At 43.4% G+C, this 18,534-nt stretch overlaps 1 protein-coding gene across 1 annotated transcript in view; it reads right to left on the minus strand.

Annotated features, from left to right (window-relative positions):
- osbpl10b (oxysterol binding protein-like 10b) overlaps window positions 1–18,534 on the minus strand; it is a 211,152-nt gene extending 192,618 nt beyond the window's left edge. The window contains exon 1 of the mRNA XM_080203623.1: window positions 17,643–18,534. Coding sequence (XP_080059749.1) covers window positions 17,643–17,926 — 284 coding nt within the window. The 5' untranslated portion in view covers window positions 17,927–18,534. The remainder of the gene's footprint in view (window positions 1–17,642) is intronic.

The following is an 18,534-nucleotide window of genomic DNA, read 5'->3' on the forward strand; positions in this document are numbered from 1 at the left end:
ATGCCTTCGATACACAGTCGATGTTTCACAGGCAAACAGGAGGGTAGTGAGTACCACGGCACTGTCGACCTTCAGTTTTGTTGCTGGGCTAATTCCTTGATGTTCCCATACAGTGGAGTGCAATCTACTGAAAGCAGAACTTGCTTTTGCTATTCTGCAGTTAACTTCTGTATCAATAGTCACTGCCAAGATAAGTGAACTGGTCCACTGCCTGTAGATTCTGCCCTTTGATGATGGGTTTTGTGTGTGGTGCATGATTTCAGTCTTTTTAATGTTGATGGTGAGTCCACAGTTGTCACAAACCGTAGAAAATTTGTCCATACTGACTTGCATATCTGGCTCCGAGCCAGCACACAGGGAGCAGTCATCGGCAAAGAGAAAGCTTCTCAGAACAGTCTCCTTCACTTTGGTAATAGCTTGAAGTCTCCTCGGATTGAAGAGTTTCCCATCCACTCTGTACCCGAGGTTAATCCCAGCAACACTGTCCTGAAAGGCATCATGCAGCATGGCAGTAAACATCATGCTGAACAGTGTAGGCAGCCAAACTATGACATGATCCTCCACAGGCCTTGACAGCTGACGGCGTCGAAGGCTTTTGCGAAGTCAACAAAAAGGTTGTGTAGGGCTCGAGATTCTGCTCCTGACATTTCTCCTGAAGTCGGCGTGCAGCAAAAGCCATGTCAATAGTCCCGCGACCTTTGCGGAAGCCAGTGTGACTCTGGACGCAGGCCCAGCTCCAGATGAGTGACAAGACGACTTAGCAGGACTCTTGAGGGATTTTCCTGTGATGGAGAGCAGCAAGATTCCTCGGTGGTTGTCACATACTTGCCAATTCTTGCATTTCCTCTTGTAGAGGTGTACGATGGAAGCATCTTTAAGTTCTTGACGAATGGATCCTTGCTTCCAAAAAGGACTGGAACAGCTCGGTAAGCTTTGATAAGTACAGGATCAGCAGCTTTGTAGATCTCTGCGGGTATGGCATCTGCCCTGGGGCTTTGCCACTGAATAGGTGGCTGACAGCTTTCATAACTTTGGCTACTACCGGTGGGTCATCCATGGTGCTGTTGATATCGACCTGGGGAATCCTATTTATTGCCTCATCGTTAATAGATGACAGTCGGTTGAGGACGGCTTCAAACCGTTCAAGCCCATCTCTGCAGGATCTGAGCCCTCTCTGTAATGAGAGTTGTACCATCTCTACTCAGGAGGGGGGAACTCCCAAGAGATTGAGGTCCATAGAGACTGTTGAGGGCTTCATAGAACTGTTTTAAGTCATTTCTGTCAGCATATCCCTGTATTTCAACTGCCCTGGCACTCAGCCAGCCATCCTGCATTTTATGCAGTTTATTCTGGACTGTTCTGCAAGCACTGGTGAAAGCATTTTTCTTGGCAGCTGATGGGTCCTTCTGATAGACCCGATGAAGATGATGTTTTTCAACAAGTACAGCCTGTATCTTATCATTCTCATTGAACCAATTATGCTGCTTGTAGGTAGAGGACCCATGCATCTTCAGTGCTGAAGCATTCCCAGGCGTCCTCAGCGCTGCCTGCAAGGTGTAGGTTAGCAAGCTTGATTTCTAAGTCTTCAGCTAGTGCTGAAGCTATGCTGGGGTTCTTCAGCTTGGCTGCACTGATTCGTTTCATAACCTTGCTTCCTTGTGGTCGTCTCTTGGGTCTGATGCGGAGCCTCATTTTGGAGGCAATGAGCCTGTGATCTGTCTAGCAGTCAGCACTACATATAGCCTTGGTCACTGACCGTGTCTTTTCTCCTGACAATGACAGAAGATAAAGATGCCAATGCTTAGAACGGGGGTGCACCCAGGAGATGTTGTTATGGGCAGGCAGACGGAAGGTTCTGTTGCTGATAAGGAGGTCATGTGCTGCACAGGTCTTCATTAAAAGTAGGGCGTTACTGTTAGGCTTGCCCACTCCATACCTCCCTCCCAGATTGCAGAGTCACACCCTACTCTTGCATTGACATTGCCAAGCAAGATCAGCTCGTTAGTACTGCTTACTGCTGATAATAGGGTGTCTAGTTCTCCTTAGAACTTGTCTTTCATCTCGTCCAGGTTGTTCATTGTGGAGACATATGCGCTGATCAGGGTGGCTTGACTTCTGTTCTGTAGCTGAAGCTGTAATGTCATGATATGGATCGTTCACACCCCTAGGTAGATTAGCAAGTTTCTGAACAAGGTGACTCCTGATGGTGAATCCAACTCCAGCATCACAACGCTCATCGCTGCCGTGACCGCTCCAAAGAAAAAAAAAGTGTATCCACCTCCAGTTTCACTCAAGGCTGCAATGTCAATGTTGCATCTTTCAAGCTCTCTGGTAACTAAGGCTGTTCTCCTCTCTGATCTGTCTACTCGAGGGTTGTCCAAAAGCGTGCGCATGTTTCAAATGCCAATGGAGAGCGATGTCATCTTGTGTTTTGTTTTGTTTGTTTGACTGCAAGATGGGATCCCCACCAGCTGCAATAAACTGGCCAGGGTGTAGTGAAGTAGGCTCTACTTAGGACACCTTTTCTAGCCCCTTCCTCATTCTACAGAGGTGAGCACTGCATTCTTGAAGAGGACTGCTCAGTTGCCCAGGTAGATGCCAAGTTTCACTGCTGCTTCGACCAGTGGAAAACGACTATTAGATCTGAGCCACCTGTGTGCAGGTCTGTGACTACAGCTCCCAGTGTAACCGCACCTGCTGCTTCATTGGTTGCCCATCGCCACAGGACTTCAGATGACAACAACAAAGGAGAGTAGTGCTCGATTTGGATTAAACTGAGGGAGAGTTGCACAGCGTCAGCCTCACTCACTCTTCCCAACTCCCATGTGGATCCAGTGGCAAGACGAGAGTCAAGACGGCTGGAGATGGGACTAGGCACAGTGGATGACCAGGACGTCTTCTGTATCTTGTCCTGCTCTTCACGTTCTACAATACTTGCAGACACCGCCTTCTTCTCCATTGGACCTTCCATTGGTCTTGTCCGCTCAATCTGCTGGAGTTTGTCTTCACATGCTGGGATAGACATCTCTATCTCACCAAGAGTTGAAACCCGTCGGCTACCCTCACCTGGTTTAGCCGGCTTGAAGCCGTTGCCCAGGGTGTGGCTGCTGTCACATGCAAACAGCTACAGGGAGCCACAGGTGAGAGCTTAGTGCCAGGTGGGGACAAAGAGTGGACAAACCGCCCTGAAAAGGACACGACATGTTCCCCCACCAGAGATATTATCCCTCCCTGACACCCCATACCCTAACAAAAGGAAAGGTACACCAAGAATAAAGCAACATTGAAAGGATCAAGTCAGAGATGCATACTTTGAGAATTCCAGGAGAAATAAAACCCCCAATTTTGTTCAAGTCAAAAGAACAAGTCCTGATCAAAATTTATAGACCCAAAACATTACTTTCTCTCCACAGGTATTATTTGATCTACGAAATATTTCCAGAATTTTCTGTTTTTATTTCAGATTTCCACACCACCAGTTGAGATGGAGGTTAAACTTGATGACTAATGGCAGCAATGGAATGAAACAATGAGGTTGGGGTGAGATAGTCACAAATAATCTAAAAATATTTTTAAAAATTAAAAGTGAGTTGCAGTCTATTTTCTCTTTAGGGGAGATAGCAACTGTAACGTGAAAATTACAAAAAGTTAGAAGGTACAGGGTATGAACAGGGGTTTCAGGTGTGACATTTCACCAATTATTCACATGGGAGACTGAATCTCAAGTCACATCTCAACTGAAGGTCCAGTATTGAGGAAACATCAAGAATCCTGTAGCACTACTCTAAGAAAATATAGGTGTTTCCTTAGCATCCAGTTAGTTATTGGGGCAAAACTTCAACTTGCTACTCAAAATGAGAGGTCGCACAAATGTCAGCACTATGATTATTCAGCCCAAGATAAATCCAACAGTGATCACTTAGATAAGTAGGGAATAGTGAATGCTCTCCTCAGTATTTTTTGAAAACGATTACATTATGTTTGATCATTCAAACTCCATTTGAGTGTTGCAAATTTTGAAGTTTAATAATTTCACGTTGACATCAAAGAACACGCACCCTATTTATCAGGTATTTCTTTTGAAAACGCACCCTATTTATCACTTATTACTGATTCATCTCTAACCTCATTGTTCTCTCAAAAAATCCATCAATTTGTTGCATCCACTATCCACCCCAGTTCAACTGCAATTACAGTAGTAGCACTCTTGTAAGAATCTCAAGACTCTGGGCTCCAGTCAAATATAGGACTTGAGCAAGACTGACACCACGGTACAATATTGAGAGAGTAAAAGTGGACATGGCCCCATCACATGTATGCAAATGCCCACCAGACTGGCATAAATGATCCCATGGTGCTACTTCGAAGACCAAGGAAGTTAGCCCTTCTGTCTTGGTCAATATTTATCCTTCAGTCAATCTCATATCTGATTATCAGATTCCAGAATCTGGGAATAAATTGGCTACCAATTGTTAGCGTGATGCAAGACACTTTGGAATGTCCAGGTGTTGCAAAAATACTCATTCCTAGATATTCCCAGGGTTTACAAACCCATATTTCTTCCATAACAAAGGCAGCCACTTCCAATATGCATCACCTATCTTAGGCAGTGTCTCTGAACTCCTCATTCCATGCCTTTTGTTACTGCCATTCTCAATTATTCATTGCAATGCATTCCCAGCACACCTAATTTTTTATCCCTTCATGAACTTCCACTTATTGAAACCTTCATTGTGTGCATCATGTCCCACATGATTTCCCACTTACTACTGACCTCAGATGCACATGTCCCCACACACCCACCTTCCTCCAGTTCTGACCTCATGTTAATGAGCTACCACCTCCAAACCCGCCAAGTTCTGGGATATTCCACAGATCATCCTTTTTAAGGCCTTCCAAATCATCCAAGCTGATGGTCATTTCACATTTGGCTCAATGGAAGATTTTTCTACCACTTTTGAAGCACCCTGCAATATTTTTCTATGCTTAAGGTGTTACATAAATGGAAATGGTGGCTGTTCAGACTAACTAAACTTGATCACACACATCCATTATCAAACAATCATATCAGGGATTCATAATTGATCATTTGGGATCGAGTTTTCCAAGGCAGCACTGGTTACTATTGAGTGGAGATCCTGGCAGGAGAGCCCAGGGATTAGCAAAGTTCCATTACATATTCATTCTTAATTCATACCTCCAAAACTATTTTAGTCAATACCACTGGCTTGCACTGAACAAGGACAGCATGGTTGCAAACAATTAGCGCTGTTGCCTCTCAGCGCCAGGAATCTGTGTACAATTTTGGCCTTGGGTGACTGTGTGGAGTTTGCACATTTTCCCCATGTCTGTGTGGGTTTCCTCCAGGTGCTCTGGTTCCTCCTCTTCTCTCTAGTCTATAGGATGTGCGGGTTAGGTTGATCGACCATGCCAAATTGCCCCTTAGCGCCGGAGGATTATCAGGGTAAATACATGGGGTTACGGGGATAGGACCTGGGTGGGATTGGTGTTGGTGTTGGTACTGGTACAGACTTGATGACCTGAATGGTCTGCTTCTGCACTGTAGGGATCTATGAACTCTCCCTTCCTCCTCCCCAGCCCAATTCTCCTAAACTCACTCTGGTGTGGCACCAATTTTCAAGCATTAAAACAAAAATAGTGTAACAGTGGCAAAGAAGTTGCAGAGAACTGGATTATGTGATGGTTGATGAACAGGGCAGATTTAGCATTAAGCTGTAATTCAATTTACCAGTTTCCACGTCTCCATAGTCCCACTTCATGAAGACTAAACATAAGCATTTGCCAAAACAGTAAACAACACAGAAAACTGAAATCTTTCATTCAGTGCAAAGAGTACAAGATGTTCATACTAATGGCATTAGGCCCAAGAAAACAAGTTTCATGAGGAACAGTCAGTGGCTTTCAATCCTTTCTGTAAAATGGATCATGTGTAAATTGACACATTTGTCTAATCCTTTGCTCAAACTTCAAAAAGACAGCATTAGGTACCCAACAGAAAATGCTTGCTTATACAATAATGTACAATGGGGTAGAGCCTGAGTGGGATTGTGGTCAGTGCAGACTCGATGGGCCAAATGGTCTCCTTCTGCACTGTATGGTTGCTATGATTCTATGAAAGTAAATAGATTAAACTTGAGAAATAAACTACTTACATTTATGTAATACCTCCAGATATCCCAAATCACTTCAGTCAAGAATATAATTTGGGAATATGGTTACTGTGATAAGGTAGGGAATATCAATTAAAAATGTTATGTTGATTGGCTGTTGGTGACTAGTGGGGTGCCCCAGGGGTCGGTGCTAGGGCCTCAGCTATTTACCATTTATATAGATGATCTGGAGGAGGGAACCGAGTGTATGGTGTCGAAATTTGCTGATGACACCAAGATTGGGGGAATGGCAAATTGCGCGGAGGGTGTGGAGAGTCTGCAGAAGGATCTAGATAGGCTGGGCGAATGGGCCAGGAAATGGCAAATGGAATTTAATGTTGGCAAGTGCGAGGTGGTCCACTTTGGTAGGAAGAATGGTAGGAAGGACTATTACTTACGGGGCGAAAAACTGCAGCAGGTGACGGTGCAGAGGGACCTCGGGGTCCTTGTGCATGAGTCGCAAAAACCCAGCCTGCAGGTGCAGCAGGTGGTCAGGAAGACAAATGGGATGCTGGCCTTCATAGCGAGGGGGATTGAATATAAAAGTAGGGAGGTCTTGCTGCAGCTGTATAGGGCATTGGTGAGGCCGCAGCTGGAGTACTGTGTGCAGTTTTGGTCGCCGTACTTACGCAAGGATATTTTGGCCTTGGAGGAAGTGCAGAGGAGGTTTACTAGGCTGATACCGGAGTTGAGGGGGTTGAGCTATGAGGAGAGGCTGAATAAACTAGGCTTGTACTCGTTAGAGTTTAGAAGAATGAGGAGAGATCTCATTGAGACGTATAAGATGATGAATGGGGTCTTCCCGCTCAGAAAGGACAGTAGGACTAGGGGGCACAGCCTCAAGATAAAGGGGGGGGCGGTTTAGAACGGATTTGAGGAGGAACTTCTTCACTCAAAGGGTGGTGAATCTCTGGAATTCTCTGCCTGTTGAGGTGGTGGAGGCTGCCTTGCTAAATATTTTTAAGACGCGGTTGATGGGTTTTTGATAAGCGAGGGGATTAAGGGTTATGGGGAGAGGGTGGGAATGTGGAACTGAGACACGACAGATCAGCCATGATCTTATTGAATGGTGGGGCAGGCTCGAAGGGCTGGATGGCCTACTCCTGCTCCTATTTCTTATGTTCTTATGTTAAATAATTGTCAGGACAGCACCATGGGATTTTATATCCAGCAAAAGGTAATGGTCCTTGCATGAAGTGTCAGGCTAAATTAGGTCTTCCACGTTCTGGTATGTGGTTTGAACCAATGACCCAACTTGGGTGAGAATGTTACCACTGACACCTAAACATACAGACACGTTGTGCCAGTAATGAGTGTTTGTTTAGGACAGCATACTAAAAATTTTCTTCGATATCCAAAGCATTTAACGCCAGTGAATGCCAACTGAAAAGTTTATTAAAAATGCATTTTTTTTAAAAATCAAATCAGTAAATTAAAATTTAGTTTTTAATCAGCATAAATGTTACTTACCTGGCATTTGTTGGGGATTCAATTGTGACAAAATGCATGTCTGACTAATAAAAGTAATAACAGATGCCATAATGGAGGTTGTTTAAGAAGGGTGGCAGGCAAAAGGTGGAGAATTATAGGCCGGTTAGTTTAACGCCTGTTGTAGAAAAATGTTAGAATCGTGATCAAGGAAAAAATAGCGAAGCATCTTGAGGAGAATTGTTTGGTAGAGCAGACGCAGCACGGTTTCATTAAGGGGAAGTCGTGTCCGACGAATTTATTGGAGTTCTATGAGGGTGTGTCTAGGGCGGTGGATAGAGGAGAGCCAGTGGACATGGTGTTTCTTGATTTTCAGAAGGCGCTTGACAAGGTGCTGCACAAGAGGTTATTGCAGAAGGTCACGGGGCATGGAGTTGGGGGTAGGGTGTTAGCGTGGATAGAGGATTGGCTGTCAAATAGGAGGCAGAGAGTGGGGGTCAATGGGTGCTATTCGGATTGGAGGTTGGTGACTAGTGGAGTGCCCCAGGGGTCGGTGCTGGGGCCTCAGCTATTACCATTTATATAGATGATCTGGAGGAGGGAACCGAGTGTATGGTGTCGAAATTTGCTGATGACACCAAGATTGGTGGAACGGCAAATTGTGCGGAGGGTGTGGAGAGTCTGCAGAAGGATTTAGATAGGCTGGGCGAATGGGCCAGGAACTGGCAAATGGAATTTAATGTTGGCAAATGTGAGGTGGTCCACTTTGGTAGGAGGGACTATTACTTACGTGGCGAAAAACTGCAGCAGGCGACAGTGCAGAGGGACCTCGGGGTCCTTGTGCATGAGTCGCAAAAACCCAGCCTGCAGGTGCAGCAGGTGGTCAGGAAGGCTAATGGGATGTTGGCCTTCATAGCGAGGGGGACTGAATATAAAAGTAGGGAGGTCTTGCTGCAGCTGTATAGGGCACTGGTGAGGCTGCAGCTGGAGTACTGTGTGCAGTTTTAGTCGCCGCACTTACGCAAGGATATTTTGGCCTTGGAGGGAGTGCAGAGGAGGTTTACTAGGCTGATTCCGGAGTTGAGGGGGTTGAGCTATGAGGAGAGGCTGAACAAACTAGGCTTGTACTCGTTAGAGTTTAGAAGATTGAGGGGAGATCTCATTGAGACGTTGAATGGGATGGATAGGATAGAGGTGGAGAGGCTCTTCCTGCTCAGAAAGGACAGTAGGACTAGAGGGCACAGCCTCAAGATAAAGGGGGGGGCGGTTTAGAACGGAATTGAGGAGGAACGTCTTCACTCAAAGGGTGGTGAATCTCTGGAATTCTCTGCCCGTTGAAGTGGTGGAGGCTGCCTCGCTCAATATTTTTAAGACGTGGGTTGATAGGTTTTTGATAGGCAAGGGGATTAAGGGTTATGGGGAGAGGGCGGGAATATGGAACTGAGCCACGACAGATCAGCCATGATCTTATTGAATGGCAGGGCAGGCTCGAGGGGCTAGATGGCCTACTCCTGCTCCTATTTCTTATGTTACGTTCTTACGTTATGTTAATAATAGTAACTGTTTCTTGGGTACATGAATCACAAGAAGTTAATTTGCAGATACAGCAAGTGATTAGGAAAATGAATGGAACAACTTAGGAAGGTTTGTTTTACTGCAGGTGTGCAGTGCAACGGTGAGGCCACATCTTCAGTACTATATAATTTTGATCTCCTTATTTGAAGGAGAGATACAATTCATTAGAAGCAGTTCAGAGACATTCACTTGATTCATTCCAGGGATGAGGGTCTCGTCTTATGAAAAAAGGTTTAACAGGTTGGGCCTACACCTATTGGAGTTAAGAGAATGGGAGGTGATCTCATTGAGACATACAAGATACTGAGGAAACTTAACAGGTTGGATACCAGGAGGATGGTTCCACTTGTGGAAGAGACTAGAACTAGCAGACAAAGTTTAAGAATAAGCATTTCCCTTTTAGGATAGAGATAAGAGATTTCATCTAATGATGAGCATCATTAGATGTGGAATATTCTTCCCCAGAAAGCAATAAGGCTGGTTCATCGAATTTATTTAAGACAAAGATTTTTGATTTGACAAGGGAACCAAGGGATGTGCTGGGGGGTTGCAGACAGAACATTTTTCACCAAAACTTTACTGCAGTGTTAATGTCAGCCTACTTGTGACACAAATAAAAGTGCCAGTCAGTCAGCCATGAACTTATTGCATGGCACAGAAGTCTGGAAGGGTCAAATGGCCTACTCCATTTCATTTTTTCTATTTCATCCAGGTTCCATTAGGAACAGCTAAGAACCACACATGCAAAGGTTTTAATTATATACATTCTATCCGTCCTGTGGAAAATTCAGCAGCTTCTACTTATCAATTTTCTTCGTTGGTGATCATACATACCAAACTTCAGTGCCACAAATGGATACAAGTTGAATTCATAACCAGCTCAGTTCCAAACTGAGTCATATTGATCTGAATTGCCAATTGATAATAACCCTTGCATTTCTATTGGTCTGATTAATCTGCATTACTACTGGTAACAAACAAAACGTGTGTAGTGCTTCAAGCTAATTTTCTGACTTTGAACTGTCCTCTCGGCTGCAATTATGAGGCCAGATGGAGAATAAAGCAGGTGCACAGTTACAAAAATGCAGCAGGTACATAAAAATTTGCCCCAAATCACCCCAGAGACAATTTCCTGAGAGTGTATATAACACACACTATTACACAGAACCCTACAGTGCAGAAAGAGGCCCTTCAGCCCATCGAGTCTGCACCAAACACAATCCCACCCAGGCCCTACCCCCTGTACCCACTAATCCCTCTAACCTACACTTCCCTGGACACTAAGGGACAATTTCTTACCATGGCCAATCAACATAACCCGCACACCTTTGGACTGTGGGAGGAAACCGGACGAAACCCATGCAGACATGAGGAGAACATGCAAACTCCACGCAAACAGTGACCCGAGCCAGAAATCGAACCCAGGACCCTGGAGCTGTGAAGCAGCAGTGCTAACCACTGTGCTACCCTGCTGCTCTATTGCTCTATCCTTCTGGTTTAACCATAACTTTTTCCTCTTTTTGAGCAGGCAGCTCAAACATATTTAATGTCCTGCACTGAAGTGTGCAATGGCAACTGGTTTGGTGTGGGGCGTCGCATCTCATATGGAGGAATGAGTAGCAACATAACAAATGAGAGTAATGAGAGTAAAGGGATGGCTAAAATCTAGGGATCTTAAAATGTGGGTAAATGATCAAAGCTAATTTCCATTGGAGGACACATGGGAACAAGGAGAGGGACCGAGGATCCCCACTGCACTCAAGGAGCATCACAAATTCTGTGACAAGGAGGAGCTGTAGAAGGGCCAAATATCGTGACATGTAGCCAGTGGTGGTACTGTGGAGTCAGTACCAACACCCATGCTTCTCCAAGCACCATAGAAGGGGGAAGTAAAAACAACCTTGCTATTTCTTCCGCAGCATTCAGTGATTCTTTCTGGACCACATTAAAACTAGAAAATCTAGTTGGAGCTTGTATGGTACATGCCCCATGTAATTTTCCACAGATTTTGCAGAAGGATCATAAAACAGACATAGGAACAATCCTTGCAAGTTTAGAATACTACACAGTTGAATTCAGGAGCTGCCAGTGTGCCTGAAAACAGTGAAGAACAATGTGGTGGCAGCCACATTGCCCAAGCAATAAGCTACAGACCTCACACCCAAATGGGCTCAGTGTACATCAATTTACACCCAAAAGTCTGCAGAATATCACTTTCTAACTTTTGCTGAACATAGCCCATGCCAAGCACCACGATGCAGGATAAGGCCCACACAGAGTTTAACACCCCCTTAGAGGAATGTCTCCACTCAGCTCGTCCTTGCAACTTGTTTCAAGGATGAGGCATCTGCCATAGTTCTATGGCAATGCAGTATTTTTCTAAAAATATAGATTTTACAGCAATTAATGAACTGTTCTTAATGAAATAATTAAATTAATATTGATTTTAAACTATTGCCTGCTAAGTGATATTAATACATGTTCAGTGTTAACTCACTTCAGGCATTTGAGTTATGTGCAGATAACACCACCTACCCCCACCGGCTTTTCAAAATAAATTATAAGATATTCTGAATTTATTGCTGTAACAATGTGACCAATCTTCGGTAATACAGGATATAAACAGGCACTGATATAATAGTGCAACATGGCAAGGTTGAATCAATGACATGCAAATTAAACAATCCTTTCCACATGTACGCACTCTGCTATATGGTATTAGAAGATGGATTTTCATCCATAATTTATCAAATGACAAGCTCACAATTCAGTTGTGCAATGAAAGACAGCTGTTGAATTGAAGCACCAAGTCTTATGCGTTTCCCAGTGGGTATGAAAAATGGAGCACACCTCTTACCAGCTAGCATTAGAACAGTATTGGCAGAGTCTTGGGAATAGTCACCTGCCTGTCCAGTTAGGGAATAGTACAGTATATCAGACAATAAACAAAGTAAGCATTAATTGAATTAATGCAGCATTGAACTCTAATACTAGTTTACAATTACTGCACTGCTTACTGGATACATCGAAAGCAAAAGCACTAGTTTTAGTTTCTCTGGTTGTTTAAGCAACGTGGTATAATATTAAATCAACTATATTTACTCCTTTTTAAAATCTTTTTAAATGCAAACTGTCTACTGCACATGCATTACTGGACATGACTCAACTAAAATTGAGCAAACATTTTCTGCTCTTAACTATTTAGTACCAATTAGAGTATGCATCAAAAGTTTGTTGAAGATCTTAAAGACAATAATTAGCAAATGACTGCTATCCAGTTGGCAATTTACTTGGATTCATAACAACTTTGGTTACTTAGTTAATTTCAAAGTCAAAAACAGGTTTGCTGAGTTTTCAGTCAATCTCAAGCCATTATCAACAAAACTAAATCAACTGTGAAGAGGCATCTCAAGGGTACTTGATTATCAAGTTCAAACATGTTATTCTAATTTATTATACATCAGTGACAAGGCCACAGTAGAATATTGTTTCAGGCATTCTTCCTTCAAATAAACTAACTTGTTGGCTAAAGTCTAAGAGAAAAGCAACAACAATTCTATAACCAGGCTGAATAATGAAAAGCAACTCAAAAAACAAAACTGTTTTGGAGAAAGGATGAATGATCATGAAATGTACTGATAACATGCATCTGATCAACTTTACTTGGACTAAGTTCAATATTCAAGGACAAAAGGACCGAATTAACCTCAGATAAATTAGTCTTCCTTCAAGAGTAGCAGATGTTTGGATCAAAGTGAAAATGAAGATTGCTAATGTTACGCCGCTGTTTAAAAAAGGTAGCAGACAAAAGGCAGGGAATTATAGGCCGGTTAGTTTAACATCTGTAGTTGGAAAAATGCTTGAATCCTTCATCAAAGAAGAAATAGCGTGGCACCTAGAAAAGAATGGTTTGATAGAGCAGACACAGCACGGATTCGTTAAGGGGAAGTCGTGTTTGACAAATTTATTGGATTTCTATGAGGATGTGACTAGTGCAGTAGACAGAGGGGAACCGGTGGATGTGGTGTTTCTAGATTTTCAAAAAGGGTTTGATAAGGTGCCTCATAAAAGGTTGCTACAGAAGGTTAGGGTGCACGGAGTTGGGGGTAAGGTGTTAGCGTGGATAGAGGATTGGTTGTCTGATAGGAAGCAGAGAGTTGGTATCGATGAGTGCTATTCTGATTGATGGTTGGTGACGAGTGGAGTGCCGCAGGTGGGGCCTCAACTGTTTACCATTTACATAGATGATCTGGAGGAGGGGGCTGAGTGTAGGGTGACAAAATTTGCTGGTGACATGAAGATGAGTGGAAAAGCAAATTGCATGGAGGGTGTGGAAAGTCTGCAGAGAGATCTGGATAGGCTGAGCAAGTGGGCGAGGACATGGCAGATGGAGTATAATGTTAGCAAGTGTGAGGTTATCCACTTTGGCAGAAATAATAGGAGGAGGGATTACTATTTAAAGGGCAAAAAACCACAGCATGCTACAGTGCAGAGGGACCTGGGGGTCCTCGTGCACGAGTCACAAAAACCCAGTCTGCAGGTGATCAAGAAGGCAAATAGAATGCTTGCCTTTATAGCAAGGGGGATAGAATATAAAAGCAGGGAGGTCTTGCTGCAACTGTACACGGTACTGGTGAGGCCGCAGCTGGAGTAGTGTGTGCAGTTTTGGTCGCCGCACTTGCGCAAGGATATTTTGGCCTTGGAGGGAGTGCAGAGGAGTTCACTAGGCTGATACCGGAGATGAGGGGGTTGGACTATGAAGAGAGACTAAATAGACTGGGTCTGTACTCATTGGAGTTTAGAAGGATGGGGGGGATCTTTTAGAGACGTATAAGATAAGGAAAGGGATGGATAAGGTAGAGGTAGAGAGATTCTTCCCGCTTAGAAAGGATAGCAGGACTAGAGGCACAGCCTCAAGATAAGGGAGTGGGGTGGCGGGTGGCGGGTGGGGGGTGGGGGGGGGGGGGGGGGGGGGGGGGGCGCGTCAGTTTAGATCGGAGTTGAGGGGGAACTTCTTCAAAGGGTGGTGAATCTCTGGAATTCCCGGCCCGTTGAAGTGATGGAGGCTACCTCGCTAAATATATTTAAGTCACGGGTAGATAGGTTTTTAATAGACAAGGGAATTAAGGGTTATGAGGAGAAAGCGGGAAAGTGGAACTGATCCACTTCAGATCAGCCATGATCTTACTGAAGGGCGGGGCAGGCTCGAGGGGCTCGATGGCCTACTCCTGCTCCTATTTTCTTATGTTTCTTATGTTCTAAATGAATTCTGATTGGAATGGAATTAAAGAATTGTTCAATGAAAAATACTGAAAAAAAAAATCAGGGATTCAATAGAACATAGAGATTTTATGTTGCTGAATTCAGAGATAAATTCTTTGTTGAAGAAGTATTTATTTCTCACCACTTAAGATTTGTTAGATTGCTCTTGAGTCAGGAAACAGAGCAGAATTTATTTTCAGGACATATAACTTGCTGGAGGCAAAAACCTACAATGGAATATAAATCCACAATGGAATATAATGTCCACCATCTAAAGTTTGAACTGTTTGAATGTCCAAATGTCATTTCTTAATCTGGTTTTCAGATTTTGTTAATTTCAGAAGTGTGTTAAAAGTTGGTTGCCCAATGGAGTTATGAAACATAGTCAATGCAAATGATCACTTATTCATCCATGCCATGAAAAGCACTAAAGATATTGAATTATCAACTTAAATTAGAACAAAAATAAAAATCCATAGGCCCCCTTAAGTGATTCCCATTTATGTTCGCTAGCTTGTAGTTCTTTGTGGATGCAAGAATGCATAAGGATCAAAGTTGGAAACTATGCATGCTCAGCATTCACCTTTAAGTCTCACTGAATCAATAATGGCCAGAAAGGGGAGCTTTTTGTACCTTACCCGAGCAAGTTTAATTAATTCAGTAGGAAAATAACATGGCCTAACAGTAGTGGTCTGGTTTAGTACAACTTTTGAGATTTAAAGGTCAATCTAGCTGACGGAATAAAAAGGAAGCCACTTTCATATGGAATTGTCATATTAGCAATCCAACCTAAAATTAAGAAGCTTCCTAACAATTAGAGTGTTCTAGCTATCTACCAAAGGCCTGTTTGGCAAGCAAACAGGTTTCCATCAGTGCTGAATTTTCTAAACATAGGTCAATAGGGCTGTTGATTATAGCATGTAATCACAGATCAGATACTAAGCAGGGGCAATTCTGTTTACAGGCCAAGAGTAAAACAATAAAACAAGTTAAAATGCGCAGCAAGACACCAGACTGTGTTCCCTTATTTCCCAAGGAATTACGTGCAAATCAGCAGGTCATTGAAACATCTTTTAAAGAATGGAAAATTTAAACATCAGAGTGACCTGTAGGTCACTACATTAGGTCACAAAACAAAAATTGTTATTTTTAAAAGTCTATTCCTTTATTACAAAAGTTCCAGAGTGCAAGTTAACACTATAATATCCAAGTATTATTCCTACTTCTTGCATGCTCTCCTGTTAGGAAGAAAATTTTTTTCTGTAAATTTTGGGGAAGTGTGTTTTATCGTACTTCTCTATTAATACCACATCTTAATAAAGCTCGAGGAGATTTTAGTTCCTTAGCTTTTATTCTCTACAAGTAAATGTTTTCCACTTGTGCTGAACAGTATTAATCCAATTTGTCAGCAATTGTTGTAGTATTAAAAGATTGTCACACCTCATTTACTCACGTTGTTACTTAGAAGTAGTTGGGGAAATAATTATTTGTACAAATTATGCTTGCAATGACATCACAGGATGTTAAAAAAGTCAGGAGTATTAGAATCTTTCAACATAAAAAAATTTAAACACATTGCATCCATTTGGGGGATAGTACAGAGCAACAGGCCACATGCATTACTGGCATTGATATTTACTTTAAGTCAGTGCTTTATAAAGCATTTTTAAAGTAAAAAAAGGGAATCTAACAACAAAAAGGAATCCTGACAGCATGTCCTACTAGAATTTACAATGTGCAATGAAGGAAGACTGTTTGTTCACCCAATTGAACACCATCTCTGGGAAGTAAAGGTACATCCTCAACCTACAGTAGATATTATTGAGGCACTCATGAAACAGTAAATCCCTGCAAATTAATCAGTGCGATTGAGTTTGATTTTTTCCCCCAGAACTGGAAGATAGTTGGTAAAACTTATATCAGAAATATTATTTATTCTAAAAATATTTTGCGCTGATTGTTTATTCAAGAGCAATCTTACATGCTGTCATTAAATGAGAAACAGAAATACCAATAAAACTAGTGTAAAATTGTCTGATGCAACTTGGACAATATCATAACATAAGCAAAATCAGACAGTTATGATCAGCTCAGAAAAGGCCTGAAAGAAGCTCGAGTACCATTATATCAAAAAGATAATAAATCTATACCTGAATGTAAGGATTACAAAATGAGAAATGGAAGATTATTAAAGTATGTTTATATTATATATTAAGCAGACTGATTTCTCAGATAAGCACTTACCTACTAAACTAATAAAATATACTCTACATACATAATTCAGTACTACATTTATTTTCCTACTCTAACTCAAAGCTTAAGTAGGTCAATGAGTGCAAACCAATAGATTTATGCTACAAACTTTACATTTCATAACATAGGTAATCTCATCCAGGTAAACGGCTTTAATCTGAAGAGGGCACCAGCAAGAGTACAACTAAATGACAATTTAGGAAAAAAAAGTTGGTTCCAGTGGCTTGGTGTAATATTAATGCATTCTTATTCCTAGGTACAGTGGCACAGTAGTTAGCACTGTTGCCTCACAGCGCCAGCAACCCAGGTTCGATTCCCAGCTTGGATCACTGTCTGTGAGAAGTCTGCACGTTCACCGTGACTGCGTGGGTTTCCTCCAAGTGCTCCAGTTTCCTCCCACAATCCGAAAGACATGCCGGTTAGGTACACTGGCCATGCTAAATTCTCCTTCAGTGTACCTGAACAGGACTGTGGGCGACTTGGGGATTTTCTACAGTAACTTCATTGCAGTGTTAATCTAAGCCTAATTTGTGACACTAGTAAATAAGCTTTAAACTTTAGTACTATCCAAGTAAACAACTTTAATCAAAAGAGGGCACCAGCAATGACAATTTAGGGAGGAAAAGTGAATTCCAGTGGCCTGGTGTGACATTTAAGCATTCCTATTGCACGGATTCAATGATTTCTCTCACTGGCCCTTAATGGGGATCAATCCAGTCTACTCATATTTCAACAAGAAACTGCATATTAGAATCGGAACAGAAGGCTATTGCTAACTCAGAAAATTTAGATCTTTTCGGTGTAACTGTATCTAAAGAGACGGTTGAGTGATTTGATTGCCTTGCGTTTAAGGACTGCGAGGCGCTTCACATAATTAAGCAACAAGAGCCGCCTGTTCCTGACATGCTTCCTAAACAAGGTCGTTGCATGTGTACATACTCCCTAGTTCCGTACCTGTTCTGCCATCCCTGGATCAGATTGGTGTATTTGCTGAGCAAACCCTCCACAACCTTGCCAGCTTCCGGATGGTATTTCTGCTGCTGCTGATCGTCTGGGGCTAACCGCACCGACTCCACTACTGCTGCCGCCGCCGAGGTCGGGCTGCTGCAGTTGCTCTTCGCCCTCTCCTGGGTGTTTGTTTTCACCGATCCCCGTTCGCCCGGAGAAACCGAGTTCTTTCTCCCACCACCTCCACCAGCAGCAGCGCCGCCCGGGGCCACTTTCTCGGTGTTAAACATCTACCGCGGGATTGTCGTTGAAGGGGCGGGTGCGAGTGTTTAAAAACAACAGCAACACACACAAAATACAAGTGTGACCGAAAGCAGCCGGGAGTTAGCAGCACCGCAGTGGCGGCTGCGGTGTGCAGCCAGCGCGCGACAGGCACCCCGGGCGGGGAGAGGCAGCCGCGAGCCTTCAATGGAACGTTCCCCAGTAACGGACGCCCTGCGCTCGAGCCGCCTCACTCCGTCCACAGGCACAACACCGACCCCAAAGCGAGCACAGTCGCCCGATGCCACTCGTGTCACTGAGTTAGCCGATGGTGATGGCGCTCCTCCTCCTCTCCGTCCGTCCTCTTTTTCTATCAGGTGCGAATCCCTCCTTTATCAAATCTGCTGACTTCTCGGTGACGTGGTGGCCCCGTCTCTGTGCCTCTTGTGAGGGGCTCCAGGAGACGCCTGGCTCCCTTTGCCTTCCAGTCAGTCAGAGCGCTGCCTCTCAATTTCTCTCCGCAACGACTAAAAAGTCAATCTTGCTGGCAGGCAACCGCTCGCTTCTACAGTCCCAGGAAGCGTCGTGTGGGGGCCTCAATTTCCTCCTGATCCTTGGGCCCTCCCACCTCGTAGTT

This window comes from Carcharhinus amblyrhynchos, chromosome 2 (genome assembly GCF_965287045.1).
Source record: "Carcharhinus amblyrhynchos chromosome 2, sCarAmb.v2.hapA, whole genome shotgun sequence".
Taxonomy (NCBI): Eukaryota; Metazoa; Chordata; class Chondrichthyes; order Carcharhiniformes; family Carcharhinidae; genus Carcharhinus; species Carcharhinus amblyrhynchos.